The 17,190-nt window shown below is 45.9% G+C and overlaps 1 protein-coding gene across 1 annotated transcript in view; it reads right to left on the bottom strand.

Annotated features, from left to right (window-relative positions):
* LOC129869570 (KICSTOR complex protein SZT2-like) overlaps positions 1 to 17,190 on the bottom strand; it is a 192,353-nt gene that overhangs the window by 9,315 nt on the left and 165,848 nt on the right. The window contains 6 exon segments of the mRNA XM_055944087.1: positions 6,941 to 7,150; positions 7,395 to 7,535; positions 7,537 to 7,726; positions 7,972 to 8,094; positions 8,162 to 8,348; positions 10,780 to 10,993. Coding sequence (XP_055800062.1) covers positions 6,941 to 7,150; positions 7,395 to 7,535; positions 7,537 to 7,726; positions 7,972 to 8,094; positions 8,162 to 8,348; positions 10,780 to 10,993 — 1,065 coding nt within the window.

Raw genomic sequence — 17,190 nt, forward strand, 5'->3', positions numbered from 1 at the left:
CATCATTGATGTATACAGAGAAGAGAGTCGGTCCAAGAATTGAACCCTGTGGCACCCCCATAGAGCCTGCCAGAGGTCCGGACAACAGACCCTCCGATTTGACACACTGAACTCGATCAGAGAAGTAGTTGGTGAACCAGGCGAGGCAATCATTAGAGAAACCAAGGCTGTCGAGTCTGCCGATGAGGATGTGGTGATTGACAGAGTCAAAAGCCTTGGCCAGGTCAATGAATATGGCTGCACAGAACTGTTTCCTATCGATAGCGGTTAAGATATCGTTTATGACCTTGAGCGTGGCTGAGGTGCACCCATGACCAGCTCTGAAACCAGATTGCATAGCGGAGAAGGTATGGTGGGATTCGAGATGGTCGGTAATCTGTTTGTTGACTTGGCTTTCGAAGACCTTAGAAAGGCAGGGTAGGATAGATATAGGTCTGTAGCAGTTTGGGTCTAGAGTGTCTCCCCCTTTGAAGAGGGGGATAACCGCAGCTGCTTTCCAATCTTTGGGAATCTCAGACGACACGAAAGAGAGGTTGAAAAGGCTGGTAATAGGGGTGGCAACAATTTCAGCAGATAGTTTTAGAAAGAAAGGGTCCAGATTATCTAGCCCGGCTGATTTGTAAGGGTCCAGATTTTGCAGCTCTTTCAGAACATCAGCTGACTGTATTTGGGAGAAAGAGAAATGGGGAAGGCTTGGGCGAGTAGCAGAGGGGAGGGCAGTGCTGTTGACCGGGGTAGGGGTAGCCAGGTGGAAAGCATGGCCAGCCGTAGAAAAATGCTTATTGAAATTCTCAATTATAATGGATTTGTCGGTGGTGACAGTATTTCCTATCTTCAGTGCAGTTGGAAGCTGGGAGGAGGTGTTCTTATTCTCCATGGACTTTACAGTGTCCCAGAACTTTTTTGAGTTTGTGTTGCAGGAAGCAAATTTCTGCTTGAAAAAGCTAGCCTTGGCTTTTCTAACTGCCTGTGTATACTGGTTTCTAGCTTCCCTGAAAAGTTGCATATCACGGGGGCTGTTCGATGCTAATGCAGAACGCCATAGGATGTTTTTCTGTTGGTTAAAGGCAGTCAGGTCAGGAGAGAACCAAGGGCTATATCTGTTCCTGGTTCTAAATTTCTTGAATGGGGCATGCTTATTCAAGATGGTGAGGAAGGCATTTTTAAAAAATATCCAGGCATCCTCTACTGACGGGATGAGATCAATATCCTTCCAGGATACCTCGGCCAGGTCGATTAGAAAGGCCTGCTCGCTGAAGTGTTTCAGGGAGCGTTTGACAGGGATGAGTGGAGGTCGTTTGATCGCTGACCCATTACGGATACAGGCAATGAGGCAGTGATCGCTGAGATCTTGGTTGAAAACAGCAGAGGTGTATTTGGAGGGCAAGTTGGTTAGGATGATGTCTATGAGGGTACCCGTGTTTACGGAATTGGGGTGATACCTGGTAGGTTCATTGATAATTTGTGTGAGATTGAGGGCATCAAGCTTAGATTGTAGGATGGCTGGGGTGTTAAGCATGTTCCAATTTAGGTCGCCTAGCAGCACAAGCTCTGAAGATAGATGGGGGGCAATCAGTTCACATATGGTGTCCAGAGCACAGCTGGGGGCAGAGGGTGGTCTATAGCAGGCGGCAACAGTGAGAGACTTGTTTTTAGAGAGGTGGATTTTTAAAAGTAGGAGTTCAAATTGTTTCGGAACAGACCTGGATAGTAAAACAGAACTCTGCAGGCAATCCTTGCAGTAGATTGCAACACCGCCCCCTTTGGCCGTTCTATCTTGTCTGAAAATCTTGTAGTTAGGGATGAAAATGTCAGAATTTTTGGTGGTCTTCCTAAGCCAGGATTCAGACACGGCTAAAACATCTGGGTTGGCAGAGTGTGCTAAAGCAGTGAACAAAACAAACTTAGGGAGGAGGCTTCTAATGTTAACATGCATGAAACCAAGGCTATTACGGTTACAGAAGTCATCAAAAGAGAGCGCCTGGGGAATAGAAAATAGGGCGCCATTTTGGGAAGTATCCATGCTAACATCCTACGAAGAATAAAAGACCTTCTGCACTTTGAGAAGCTTCAACCTCATGGTAGATTAGATCATTTATTTAATAATGAAAGAGACATCATTTAAAGGAATAGTCACTAACAAAGGGTATCATCAGACACATTGTACATTCCATATGTAGTTCAATTTGGTTTGAAATTGATTTGATGCTGTGGATTTTCTAGATTTGCTTATCACATGTAGGCAGAGTAGACCTCTGGGAGCGGAGTGTTATCCCCTTGGTGTGAGCAGCATGTAGACTTCTGACATGCCCATAGGGGTTAGGGGTATGGAACTAACTCACAGGCCGCATCCAAAATGGTACCCTATTCCCTACATAGTGCACTACTTTTGATCATAGCCTATGGGCCATGTCAAAAGTAGTGCACTGTATAGGGAATAGGGATGAAACCACAGAATAGATATACAGTAACAAGACATTGGCACGGCGGGGTAGCACAGCGCGGCAGAGTAGGTAGCACCGCAGAGTAGGTAGGTAGCACAGCAGAGTAGGTAGGTAGCACAGCAGAGTAGGTAGGTAGCACAGCAGAGTAGGTAGCACAGCAGAGTAGGTAGCACAGAGGTACGTATCTATCGCCTTCAGAAGATGATTTCAAGCTAGAAATGGAGTGGATGACGCGACAGTGTGTTATGGATGAAACCTATGGGAATCATCAAAATAAAGCATCTACATTCAGTCTTCAGCAGGACTGATGCAAATCCTGCAGCTCTGTGGGAACTCACAACAACAGAGATGTGACAGAGGATCAAGAAAAACCCAATCGAACCACACACAACACATATCTATGTAACACCTCATACTGCACATAGCCAAATCCTACTACACATCATCACAATTCAGATATACTGTATGCATAGACATGTTTCCCAGCTGTGCTGGGGGATACGACGGCACCACTATCCTTATGTTGATGTCAGGATAACGCCTGTGTGGTTATTATAGGGAGGATACGGCTCTATTCTCTACCTGCCGCACCATAAGGGATGAGCTGCTGCAGTGCACAGTGGGAAGGCTGTTAGACCTGGAGGAGCTGTCAGTCACAGAGTGAGCAGCCCAGGAGCCCAAAACCACTGGCTCAGGGGAAGGTATAAGGGCTTTTAGAGAGAGCTTGTGATTATCATGATTCCTTTCTCCATGGATGACGAGCCGCGTTTCTCTCCTCTCCAACAACAAATGTGCACATGCACGCACACCTCTGATTATCACCGTCGTCCAAGGATGCTTTGTTTCTCCCCTCTCCAACACACACAGATGCAAGCCTCTGTGATTATGAGGCTCTCGGTCTCCTCGAGTAGGCAGGATTGAGCAGGCCTGGCCCACCCTCCTTCTCTACTGACTAAGAGGGCATTAACCTTGAATACCATCTCCACGAGAAGCCACCCGCCCACCAGACATTTGGAAAATCACAGACGCATAGTTGCTCCAACCATCGTGTAATTGGAGCAGGGTACTTTAAACTGAGTATAATGAAGAATAATTGAAATGATTGGAGCTCTCAAGAAAGGCCATAGGGATCTTTATTTTACAAAACCAACAAGTGGAAGCTATATGGGTAGCATCAGTAACTAAGTATTGAATTGAAGTGGCCAGAGTTTAGGTGGGCCTCCACTCTGCAGGAAACAAAGGAAAGGATGGGTGCTCAACAACGACAACAATCATGAGAATGGCTTACCAAGAAAAACTTCCAAAAGACTAATTCCAGGTAAAAGGGAGTTTGATCTATTTTACTTTGTTGAGTGCTCCAACTCCTTTCTAACTGGAATTAGTCCTTTTTAACTTTTTCTTGATAAGCCCTTCTCATGATTCTCTGGATTGAAGTGTTGTTTAATTATTGTAGAAGGGATCATCTGTTCTCAGTGACTTACTGCTGTTAACTAAATCAAATGTATCCATCTAACAAGCACAACTTTAATGGGTAGTCATTTAAAAGGATACAAGACTAACAGGAAACTGTAGTCAAGGCTACAGCACTGACACAATACATGCTTATCTACCTGCAGAGGTACCTATCCAAATCCAATCACGACTGGAACACAATAACCTAATACAGACATGGCATGATAGTGGAAATTAGGCTATTGCATCTAATACGTGTACATCTGACTGGAACCATCCAATCTCTCTGAATGGAGGCACAATCCAATCAACGACCGGATGTGTTTTAATAATAGGTGTAGTAGGCTCAATAGTTATGCTGTGTGTGTACAGTAGAGTGTGTTGATTGGCTTTTGAGATTATTCCTCAGAGAGACCAGCGAACAGAGCAGCATGCTATAGAGGTGCCTGCTGCCAAATCAACACAGCAGCAGGCTGAGAAGAGATGGTATGTGGTAGTGAGGTGAGTTGGCCTGCAGTAGTGAGATGAGGTGGTGTGGTATGTATTGGTGAGGTGAGTTGGTGTGGTATGAAGTAGTGAGGTGGTGTGGTGTGGTATGAAGTAGTGAGGTGGTGTGGTGTGGTATGTATAGGTGAGGTGAGTTGGTGTGGTATGAAGTAGTGAGGTGAGTTGGTGTGGTATGAAGTAGTGAGGTGAGTTGGTGTGGTATGAAGTAGTGAGGTGAGTTGGTGTGGTATGTATTGGTGAGGTGAGTTGGTGTGGTATGTATTGGTGAGGTGAGTTGGTGTGGTATGTATTGGTGAGGTGAGTTGGTGTGGTATGTAGTGGTGAGGTGAGTTGGTGTGGTATGTAGTGGTGAGGTGAGTTGGTGTGGTATGTATTGGTGAGGTGAGTTGGTGTGGTATGTATTGGTGAGGTGAGTTGGTGTGGTATGTATTGGTGAGGTGAGTTGGTGTGGTATGTATTGGTGAGGTGAGTTGGTGTGGTATGTATTAGTGAGGTGAGTTGGTGTGGTATGTAGTGGTGAGGTGAGTTGGTGTGGTATGTATTGGTGAGGTGAGTTGGTGTGGTATGTATTGGTGAGGTGAGTTGGTGTGGTATGAAGTAGTGAGGTGGTGTGGTGTGTATTGGTGAGGTGAGTTGGTGTGGTATGAAGTAGTGAGGTGAGTTGGTGTGGTATGTAGTGGTGAGGTGAGTTGGTGTGGTATGAAGTAGTGAGGTGGTGTGTTGTGGTATGTAGTGGTGAGGTGAGTTGGTGTGGCATGAAGTAGTGAGGTGGTGTGGTATGTATTGGTGAGGTGAGTTGGTGTGGTATGAAGTAGTGAGGTGGTGTGTTGTGGTATGTATTGGTGAGGTGAGTTGGTGTGGTATGAAGTAGTGAGGTGGTGTGTTGTGGTATGTATTGGTGAGGTGAGTTGGTGTGGTATGAAGTAGTGAGGTGAGTTGGTGTGGTATGTATTGGTGAGGTGAGTTGGTGTGGTATGTAGTGGTGAGGTGAGTTGGTGTGGTATGAAGTAATGAGGTGAGTTGGTGTGGTATGTAGTGGTGAGGTGAGTTGGTGTGGTATGAAGTAGTGAGGTGGTGTGGTATGTATTGGTGAGGTGAGTTGGTGTGGTATGAAGTAGTGAGGTGAGTTGGTGTGGTATGAAGTAGTGAGATGAGTTGGTGTGGTATGTAGTGGTGAGGTGAGGTGAGTTGGTGTGGTATGTAGTGGTGAGGTGAGGTGGTGTGGTATGTAGTGGTGAGGTGAGGTGGTGTGGTATGTATTGGTGAGGTGAGTTGGTGTGGTATGTATTGGTGAGGTGAGTTGGTGTGGTATGAAGTAGTGAGGTGAGTTGGTGTGGTATGAAGTAGTGAGGTGAGTTGGTGTGGTATGTAGTGGTGAGGTGAGTTGGTGTGGTATGTAGTGGTGAGGTGAGTTGGTGTGGATGTAGTGGTGAGGTGAGTTGGTGTGGTATGTAGTGGTGAGGTGAGTTGGTGTGGTATGAAGTAGTGAGGTGAGTTGGTGTGGTATGTATTGGTGAGGTGAGTTGGTGTGGTATGAAGTAGTGAGGTGGTGTGTTGTGGTATGTATTGGTGAGGTGAGTTGGTGTGGTATGAAGTAGTGAGGTGAGTTGGTGTGGTATGTATTGGTGAGGTGAGTTGGTGTGGTATGTAGTGGTGAGGTGAGTTGGTGTGGTATGAAGTAATGAGGTGAGTTGGTGTGGTATGTAGTGGTGAGGTGAGTTGGTGTGGTATGAAGTAGTGAGGTGGTGTGGTATGTATTGGTGAGGTGAGTTGGTGTGGTATGAAGTAGTGAGGTGAGTTGGTGTGGTATGAAGTAGTGAGATGAGTTGGTGTGGTATGTAGTGGTGAGGTGAGGTGAGGTGGTGTGGTATGTATTGGTGAGGTGAGGTGGTGTGGTATGTATTGGTGAGGTGAGTTGGTGTGGTATGTATTGGTGAGGTGAGTTGGTGTGGTATGTATTGGTGAGGTGAGTTGGTGTGGTATGAAGTAGTGAGGTGAGTTGGTGTGGTATGTAGTGGTGAGGTGAGTTGGTGTGGTATGTATTGGTGAGGTGAGTTGGTGTGGTATGTATTGGTGAGGTGAGTTGGTGTGGTATGAAGTAGTGAGGTGAGTTGGTGTGGTATGTAGTGGTGAGGTGAGTTGGTGTGGTATGAAGTAGTGAGGTGAGTTGGTGTGGCATGTAGTGGTGAGGTGAGGTGGCCTGAAGTAGTGGGATGAGGTGGCCTGAAGTAGTGGGATGAGGTGGCCTGAAGTAGTGGGATGAGGTGGCCTGAAGTAGTGGGATGAGGTGGCCTGAAGTAGTGGGATGAGGTGGCCTGAAGTAGTGGGATGAGGTGGCCTGAAGTAGTGGGATGAGGTGGCCTGAAGTAGTGGGATGAGGTGGCCTGAAGTAGTGGGATGAGGTGGCCTGAAGTAGTGGGATGAGGTGGCCTGAAGTAGTGGGATGAGGTGGCCTGAAGTAGTGGGATGAGGTGGCCTGAAGTAGTGGGATGAGGTGATGTGGTCTGTAGTAGAGTAGGGTAGAGTGTGTTCTTTACCAGCTGGGGGTCGATCTCCCCTACAGATTGACTCTGCACTGCGTTGAGGAGGTCCTCCAGTTCGCTGAAGGAAAGTTTGCTCAGCTTGAGCTTGTCCATGGCCAGGTGCTGGTGTTCTCCATGGAACAGCCTCCTCCACAGGTTGTCCCTGCGACAGTGGCCCATGGCCTGTTCCACGCTCGCCTGGATCTGGCTCTGCGCACAGCCCACCTGGATGGATGATTGAATCAATACATTTATTTGACCAATTTAAAATACACAGCCTATAATTTAATATATATGCAATAACTCCTACATAAAGATATAGGTAAGCTGATTTAATTTGCAATACTAACATAGTAACCTATTGTATAGAAATGGTAACCTACAATTGCCTCATCCATGTGAATACATCAATACACGCACTAAAAAGTTAAAAACACAATGAAGTCTTAGCGGTCCTGGAGAACCCTACCTCCTGGTTGAGCAGGGGGAACAGATGAGAGGGGTAGAGGAGACCCTGGGCCCCAGACCCTTGGGGACCAGTCAGGGGATAGAACTCGTTCCCAACGCTGGGGGTAGAGATGAAGGTGTCTGGGGCTGAGGCTGCAGGGGGGGGTCTCCTCCCAGAGGTCCAGTTCAAGGTCCAATACCCCGCCTGGTCCTGTACCTCTCTCAGGGGGAACCCTTCCTGCCAGGTCGCTGACCTCACGGTGTATCTGGGAAAGCTTTTTGAAGCGACGCATGTCAGCCGTCAGCCGGGGGAACAACTCTCTCTGGCTGGTCATTATCACGTAGTAACGCAGCCTGAAACATAAACATGCAAGGACACGTCACACACACAGATTGAGAAGACAGATAAGTCAATGTTATTGCAATGCAACTTCATACAGAGTTATTGGTACAGCAGTTTCATTTTAATGTAACCTACTGTACAGAACACTATCCTATTGTTTTCAATAGCAACCTACTGTCTGAAATTGTAACCTTTCCCAAAATGATTTCCACCTTCCATTGTGCAATATATAATCCCTCCTTTCATCTCTCTGTACCTCAGCAGATGTCTCTCTCCCTCCAACTGCTCCTCAAATGGAGCGGCATTGTGACACACCAGCAGGGACACGTCAAAATCGTCATGGTGACGCAGGCCTTCAAGGTCCTTGTAAGAGCCCGAGCTAGATGAGAAGAACAGGTCATGCATAATGTGTTTAATTCACGGAGGTGTGTGTGTCCATAGCCTACCTGTTCCACAGTGCAACCAGACCGTACTCATGCAGGTCACTGCTGGGTGGTGCCCCCTTCTTGCCATCGCTGGTCATTGCAGCCTTGGACATGCGAAGGGGCTTCATGCCGTAGGTGACATCATGGTCAGTAATGTAGTTATACAGCTGGTGAGCTGTGATCATCCCCGTAGAGATGGAGAAACTCCCTGATGGACAGACAGACAGACAGAAGCATGAGTTTACCGACAGGACATAGGCCTGGATTCAACCCAACACAGATTAGCGGCCTACGCACAGCGATAGACTTTCAGGAAGTCCAGGATCCAGTTGCAGAGGGAGGTATTTAGTCCCAGGGTCCTTAGCTTATTGATGAGCTTTGAGAGCACTATGGTGTTGAACGCTGACATGTAGTTAATGAAAAGCATTCTCACATAGGTGAGAATCTCACATTCCTTTTGTCCAGGTTTTTTGTCCACAATCCTTTTGTCCAGGTGAGAAAGGGCAGTGTGGAGTGCAATATAGATTGCATCATCTGTGGATCTGTTAGGGCGGTATGCAAATTGGAGTGGGTCTAGGGTTTCTGGGATAATGGTGTTGATGTGAGCGATGATCAGCCTTTCAAAGCACTTCATGGCTACAGACTTGAGTGCTATGAGTCGGTAGTCATTTAAGCAGGTTACCTTGGTGTTCTTGGGCACAGGGACTATGACGGTCTGCTTGAAACATGTTTGTATTACAGACTCTGACATGGAGAGGTTGAAAATGTCAGTGAAGACACTTGCCAGTTGGTCAGTGCGTGCTCGCAGTACACGTCCTGATAATCCGTCTAGCCCTGCGGCCTTGTGAATGTTGACCTGTTTAAAGGTCTTACTCACATCGGCTGCGGAGAGTGTGATCACACAGTAGTACGGAACAGCTGGTGCTCTCATGCATGTTTCAGTGGATGTTTTCGAAGCGAGCATAGAAGTAGTTTAGCTCGTCTGGTAGGCTTGTGTCACTAGGCAGCTCTCAGCTGTGCTTCCCTTTGTAGTCTGTAATGGTTTGCAAGCCCTGCCACATCCGACGAGCGTCGGAGCCGGTGTGGTACGATTCGACCTTAGTCCTTTATTGAGGCTTTTCCTGTTTGATGGTTCGTTGGAGGGCATAGCGGTATTTTTTATAAGCTTCCGGGTTAGAGTCCCGCTCCTTGAAAGTGGCAGCTCTACCCTTTAGCTCAGTGTGGATGTTGCCTGTAATCCATGGCTTCTGGTTGGGGTATGTATGTACGGTCACTGTGGGGACGACATCATCGATGCACTTATTGATGAAGCCAATGACTGATGTGGTGTACTCCTCAATGACATCGGAAGAATCCCGGAACATATTCCAGTCTGTGCTAGCAAAACAGTCCTGTAGCTTAGCATCTGCTTTATCTGAACACTTTTTAATTGACCGAGTCACTGGGGCTTCCTGCTTTAATTTTAGCTTGTAAGCAGGAATCAGTTGGATAGAATTATGGTCAGATTTGCCAAATGGAGGGTGAGGGAGAGCTTTGTATGCATCTCTGTGTGTGGCATAAAGGTAGTCTAGAGTTTTTTTCCCCTCTGGTTGCACATTTAACATGCTAATAGAAATTTGGTAAGACGATTTAAGTTTCCCTGCATTAAAGTCCCCGGCCACTAGGAGCGACACCTCTGGATGAGTGTTTTCCTGTTTGCTTATTGCAGAATACAGTTAATTGAGTGCGTTCTTAGTGCCAGCATCAGTCTGTGGTGGTATGTAGACAGCTACAAAAAATACAGATGAAAACTCTAGGTAGATAGTGTGGTCTACAGCTTATCATGAGATACTCTACCTCAGGTGAGCAAAACCTCAAGACTTCCTTAGATATTCTGCACCAGCTGTTGTTTACATATATACATAGTCCACCCCCCCTTGTTTTACCAGACGCCGCTGTCCTATCCTGCCAATACAGTGTATAACCACCCAGATTTATGTTGATAATGTCGTCGTTCAGCCACGACTCTGAAGCATAAGATATTACAGTTTTCAATGTCCCGTTGGTATTTAATCTTCCTCGTATGTTGTCTATTTTATTTTCCAATGATTGCATGTTAGCTAGTAGAATGGAAGGCAGTGGGGGTTAATTCGATCGCCTATGAATTCTCAGAAGGCAACCCAACCTCCGTCCTCTTTTCACGCAAATGACGGGGATTTGGGCCTGTTCCCAGGAAAGCAGTATGCTCTCCACGTCGGGCTCGTCAGACTCGTTAAAGAAAAAAAAAAGCTTCTGCCAGTTCGTGGTGAGTAATCGCTGTTCTGATGTCCAGAAGTTATTTTCGGTCATAAGAGACAGTAGCAGCAACATTATGTACAGAATAAGTAAAAAAAATAAGTTACAAACAACGCAAGAAAAACTAACAAAAAACACGTTTGGTTAGGAGCACAAAACGTCAGCCATCTTCTCCAGCGCCATGATACAATTTCCCAGTTGTCAATGGAGATCATGCTAACTGTTCAGCTCAAGCAGAAATCACATTTAAAAGTCAACCGCAAAGCACCGGTTGTTGATCTGTGTTGGTTTTAATTCTGGCCTTATACATACTGCTGGGACTCTTTTCAGGATTTAGTTGTTCAGGTGGGTTGAGTCAGACTCACCCTGGAAGACGTGGTTTCGTCTGAACTTGGGGATGTCAGGGTGATGAGCTATGAAGTCCTCCAGGAAGCTGGTCAGCCGGTATCCCTGCTGCAGGGTCATGTGACAGCCCACCAGGGACTGGTGAACCACCCGTAGGTGGAAGTCATAGCTGAACGAGTGCACATGCATCAGGCCAATCACCTTATCACACTCCTCCGTGAAGAGCATGGAGAGCTGGAGGAGAGAGGGCGACACAGTGTAGACACTCACTACAGATTTCTGTAAGGGCTGTGGGAATGGGATCGGACACACACACACACACACACACACACACACACACACACACACACACACACACACACACACACACACACACACACACACACACACACACACACACACACACACACACACACACACACACGAGGATCTCATGACCTACCATTCACACAATCATCTGAATTAATATCAAGCCAGTATTGGCAGTATCATATGCACAATTCAATGTTTAATAATACATGTTTGTGAAGTTAGGCCTAGCTCCTTTCCCTCTCTCTGCATTGCTATCCATCTAGTGTCTAATGGTAATAGCAGACCCATTAAAGTCGCCTACATCGGTAGGAAAACCTCCCTGCTGTTTCAGCCGTTCTCAGAGCCCATTGTCTGTCTGTTTGTATCCACCCAATCTGTGGCGGCATCCACTTAAAGTGCTTCTACTCCTCTACTACCACCCCTCCTTTGTGAGAGGCTTTTGTAAGCAACTGTGATATCAATCAACTTCATAATTGTATCTTATTTAATTAAATCCAACATCAAAGCGGAGGCTTACAAAAGCATTAACGGCAAAATGCTAATGATTGAGGTGAAAGACTGGAGCATGCAGTGATTACAACACAATACGAAGAACTGCGGTTCGGAGAGGGGTGTTTGGAGGGGGATGGAGGGTAAATGCTATTACTGCTGCTGCTTTCATCTTGACCATTTCCCTGGAACAAATGCAAATAGGTCTTATCAAATCAAAGAGTCAGCGAAAAAACAATATAACAGTGTTCATTTAATGCCAGTACTAGTCAAGAGGCATTCATTACACATCAAGAAAAAGTTATTTTCCTTTACTTTTAAAGTCAACGTAACGAGTTGAACCTTTCACCACCTCTCTGAAGAAGTGAACGTTTTGTACCAGACTCAGCCATTTTAGTTCGCGCTAGGGCAGACACCTTCAATAAAATAAAAGCACAGAAAACAGAGAGTACATTTCTCCAGTGGTATAGACTGTAGAAGAGATTGAAGGCAAGAACATTGTAGTAGTGTAATGTCAGAAGTCGGAACAGGCTGGTACAAAGTGGTTTAATGGTTCTGTTGGTCAGTGTTCCCCAGCGGATATTGAGAGATCTGGAGCCTAATTAACTGAAACCTCTGACTCCTGAGCCCACAAGACCACTGAAGCGATTATGGGTACAAACTGCCCTTTAGCAGTGAAGCCACAGAGATACACTATTAATAATACTATATAATTATGTTACTATTTAATCCAACATGTATTAGGGACCTGTTAACTGCTGGGTCAACACTGTGATTGCTCAGGCATTTACCAACTGCCATTCGGAACTAAAAACTATTTTGGTTATACCTTTCAAACTTACTTGAACGTACTAATGTTCATGCTAAACTTTTCAAACTGTTCACAGGTGCTAGCAAAGAGGAGGTTAAACATATATAACTTTGTTAAAAAGTACATTTAAAAAAAAGAGAGAGACACTTTATATTACAACAACAGAGGATGACAGTGGATTAGAGGTGCAAAAATCGATACTACGGAGGATTCTTAATCAGAGGCCATCCAGGAAGCAGAAAAAACACATACGAGTTGATTAGAGTAGAGCGGGAGAGAAAGGAAGGCGGGGCCAGACAGGGACATGATTAGAGCATATCAGAAGGCTTGAAGAAGATCCCAAATCCTTGGGCCAATGGGTCACCAACTCACAAGACCCCAGAACAGGTGACGAAGTTTGAACTCATAAATGTACTAAAGAAATCACAGACAGATGCTTGAATAAGACAGAGGAAGTCAGAAGTTTGCTCATTCCAGATTTGAGCTGCAAAGAATAACACAGGGAAAGACAGTAACAGTAAGTATTCTACAAAAAGAGTAGCATTTAGGCTAGTTTATTCACCAGCTGCATGACAAACACAGACTGATACAGGAAGAGCTTGGAAGGAGGGTCACAATGACCCACAGCGAATCAAAGCTCAGCATCATTCTGGCCAGTTTGGCCCAGCAGCAAGATGAAGATGTAGACTGAGACAAAGGACTGAGATGAACGCAACAGTCACAGCAGAACAGAACATGTATGGAAGTATGACATTGGAGCCCAGAGCTCCACCAGGCTGCACTGAAGATGGCTTCCTCTGTCTGATTGAATCTATCGTCATTCCTCAGAAAGAGAGAAAGAGAAAAAGAGAGAGAGAGCGAAAGATAAAGTAGATAGATGGATCAGGGGACATTGCAGCAAGCAGAGAGGGGGGAGACACCACGCCCCTAGTTCTGTGACATACTGCAGAGTCAGAGACTGGTGTGGCATCAGGGAATAGCTTGAGACAGAAAGGTTTTGAGGTGAGGAGGGAGCCCTGATGGAGAGAGGACATGAAATGGGACTAGACAGACACAGACACACACAAAAGGAAAGGAAATGGACAAACAAAGAACATGAGACATGCAAAAGACAATTGTCAGAATAGAGCTCCCAAGCTTGTAGTCCTAAAAAACGGAAATTAGTTACCTTTGGTTCGTTGGTCATCCCTATGGGGAAATGGATGGGGAAATAATGGGGTTTTGGGATAAACACATAAAATAAGTTCTGAGGTTAACACAGGCTTAAGAGATCTGATACGTTTTGTATGTCCTTTCCCAAGATGGCATAGCAGTCAGACGTCATTTTGTCCTCGTCTTGTCGTGTCCCGTATATATATATATTTACACCTTTCTTTGCATATCTTTCATATATTTTATTTTCCAAAAACTCAACTTCAAAACGCTTTCCTGCAACCCGCCTAACCAATTACAAAAAAAATAAATATTTACCTCAAATCTGAAAATCCACAATAGTAGTTACCCAGAAGCTAACCTGAAGCTAACCTGAAGCTAGCCAGAAGCTAGCCAGAAGCTAGCCAGAAGCTAACCTGAAGCTAACCTGAAGCTAACCTGAAGCTAACCTGAAGCTAGCCAGTTTACTGGCTAACGTTAGTATTTCAGCTAACCACGGTTTGTGGTCATCAGCTATTCCTTTAGCTCGTTAATCTATCGCCACTTTTGTACAACGCGACTCAGACCAGAACATACCGGACCTATTTTTCTCCATATCCCCGGATTTCAACCGCAAGCTCTGGACATTTAAACCTTGATTTCGCAGCTAGCTAGCTGCTACCCGTGTGTCTATTAGCTTACGTCGATCCCGGAGAAAACATAAATTATTCCGGAGCTAGCCAGCTGAAGAGTTCCATCAGCCACTCCTGGGCTACAATCACCTATCCGGACCCGTTTTACTGCCAATGCGGAGCCCCACCGGGCCTTCACGACTGACTACCGACGTTATCTGCCCGAGGGAGTTATCCAACTGGCACCTCCGTCGCGACGTTACCGGCCCGCTAATCGTTAGCTGTCTTATCGGCTGCTATCTGAATAAGTCTATCGGACAATTTTTTCTTGGGTCACTATAACTATATCTATTTTGCCAATTTGATTGATACCCTCTATCACACGGAACCCCACTAATCTACCGACGGAAACGCACGAGGCAGCTAAAAACAGACCTCCATCCTATGCTAGCTTGCTACCGATAGCCCGGCTAGCTGTCTGAATCGCCGTGATCCCAACCAACCTCTACTCACTAGACCCTTACGATCACTCGACTAAGCATGCCTCTCCTTAATGTCAATATGCCTTGTCCATTGCGGTTCTGGTTAGTGTTTATTGGCTTATTTTACTGAAGAGCCTCTAGCCCTGCTCACTATACCTTATCCAACCTTTCAGTTCCACCACCCACATATGCGATGACATCACCTGGTTTCAATGATGTTTCTAGAGACAATATCTCTCTCATCATCACTCAATACCTAGGTTTACCTCCACTGTATTCACATCCTACCATACCTTTGTCTGTACATTATATCTTGATATCTATTTTATCGCCCCCAGAAACTTCCTTTTACTCTCTGTTCCAGACAATTCTCATAGCTTTTAGCCGTACCCTTATCCTATTCCTCCTCTGTTCCTCTGGTGATGTAGAGGTGAATCCAAGCCCTGCAGTGCCTAGCTCCACTCCTATTCCCCAGGCGCTCTCTTTTGATGACTTCTGTAACCGTAATAGCCTTGGTTTCATGCATGTTAACATTAGAAGCCTCCTCCCTAAGTTTGTGCTAAAGCAGTGAATAAAACACTCTGCCAACCCGGATGTTTTAGCCGTGTCTGAATCCTGGCTTAGGAAGACCACCAAAAATTCTGACACTTTCATCCCTAACTACAACATTTTCAGACAAGATAGAATGGCCAAAGGGGGCGGTGTTGCAATCTACTGCAAAGATAGCCTACTGCAAAGACAGAGTTCTGTCCTACTATCCCGGTCTGTTCCCAAACAATTTGAACTTCTACTTTTAAAAATCCACCTCTCTAAAAACAAGTCTCTCACCGTTACCGCCTGCTATAGACCACCCTCTGCCCACAGCTGTGCTCTGGACACCATATGTGAACTGATTGCCCCCCATCTATCTTCAGAGCTCGTGCTGCTAGGCGAACTAAACTGGAACATGCTTAACACCCCTGCCATCCTCCAATCTAAGCTTGATGCCCTCAATCTCACACAAATTATCAATGAACCTACCAGGTACCACCCCAAAGCTGTAAACACGGGTACCCTCATAGACATCATCAGCCCTCTAAATACACCTCTGCTGTTTTCAACCAAGATCTCAGCGATCACTGCCTCATTGCCTGCATCCGTAATGGGTCAGCGGTCAAACGACCTCCACTCATCACTGTCAAATGCTCCCTGAAACACTTCAGCGAGCAGGCCTTTTTAATCGACCTGGCCGGGGTATCCTGGAAGGATATTGATCTCATCCCGTCAGTAGAGGATGCCTGGTTATTTTTTTTAAATGCCTTCCTCACTATCTTAAATAAGCATGCCCCATTCAAGAAATTTAGAACCAGGAACAGATATAGCCCTTGGTTCTCTCCAGACCTGACTGCCCTTAACCAACACAAAAACATCCTATGGCGTTCTGATGCATTAGCATCGAACAGCCCCCGTGATATGCAACTTTTCAGAGAAGCTAGAAACCAATATACACAGGCAGTTAGAAAAGCCAAGGCTAGCTTTTTCAAGCAAAATTTGCTCCCCAAAAAGTTCTGGGACACTGTAAAGTCCATGGAGAATAAGAACATCTCCTCCCAGCTGCCCACTGCACTGGAGATAGGAAACACTGTCACCACCGACAAATCCACTATAATTAGAATTTCAATAAGCATTTTTCTACGGCTGGCCATGCTTTCCACCTGGCTACCCCTAACCCGGTCAACAGCACTGCACACCCCATAGCTACTCGCCCAAGCCTTCCCCATTTCTCCTTCTCCCAAATACAGTCAGCTGATGTTCTGAAAGAGGTGCAAAATCTGGACCCCTACAAATCAGCCGGGCTAGATAATCTGGACCCTTTCTTTCTAAAATTATCTGCTGAAATTGTTGCCACCCCTATTACTAGCCTGTTCAACCTCTCTTTTGTGTCGTCTGAGATTCCCAAATATTGGAAAGCAGCTGCGGTCATCTCCCTCTTCAAAGGGGGGGACACTCTTGACCCAAACTGCCTCAGACCTATATCTATCCTACCCTGCCTTTCTAAGGTCTTCGAAAGCCAAGTCAACAAACAGATTGTGCAATCTGGTTTCAGAGCTGGTCATGGGTGCACCTGAGCCACACTCAAGGTCCTAAACGATATCTTAACCGCCATCGATAAGAAACAATACTGTGCAGCCGTATTCATTGACCTGGCCAAGGCTTTCGACTCTGTCAATCACCACATCCTCATCGGCAGACTCGACAGCCTTGGTTTCTCAAATGATTGCCTCGCCTGGTTCACCAACTACTTCTCTGATAGTGTTCAGTGTGTCAAATCTGAGGGTCTGTTGTTCGGGCCTCTGACAGTCTCTATGGGGGTGCCACAGGGTTCAATTATTGGACCGAATCAACTCTGTATACATCAATGATGTCGCTCTTGCTGCTGGTGAGTCTCTGATCCACCTCTACGCAGACGACACCATTCTGTATAGTTCTGGCCCTTCTTTGGACACTGTTAACAACCCTCCAGGCGAGCTTCAATGCCATACAACTCTCCTTCCGTGGCCTCCAATTGCTCTTAAATAGGAAACGGGGTGCAAC

This window comes from Salvelinus fontinalis, chromosome 14, assembly GCF_029448725.1.
Source record: "Salvelinus fontinalis isolate EN_2023a chromosome 14, ASM2944872v1, whole genome shotgun sequence".
Classification (NCBI taxonomy): Eukaryota; Metazoa; Chordata; class Actinopteri; order Salmoniformes; family Salmonidae; genus Salvelinus; species Salvelinus fontinalis.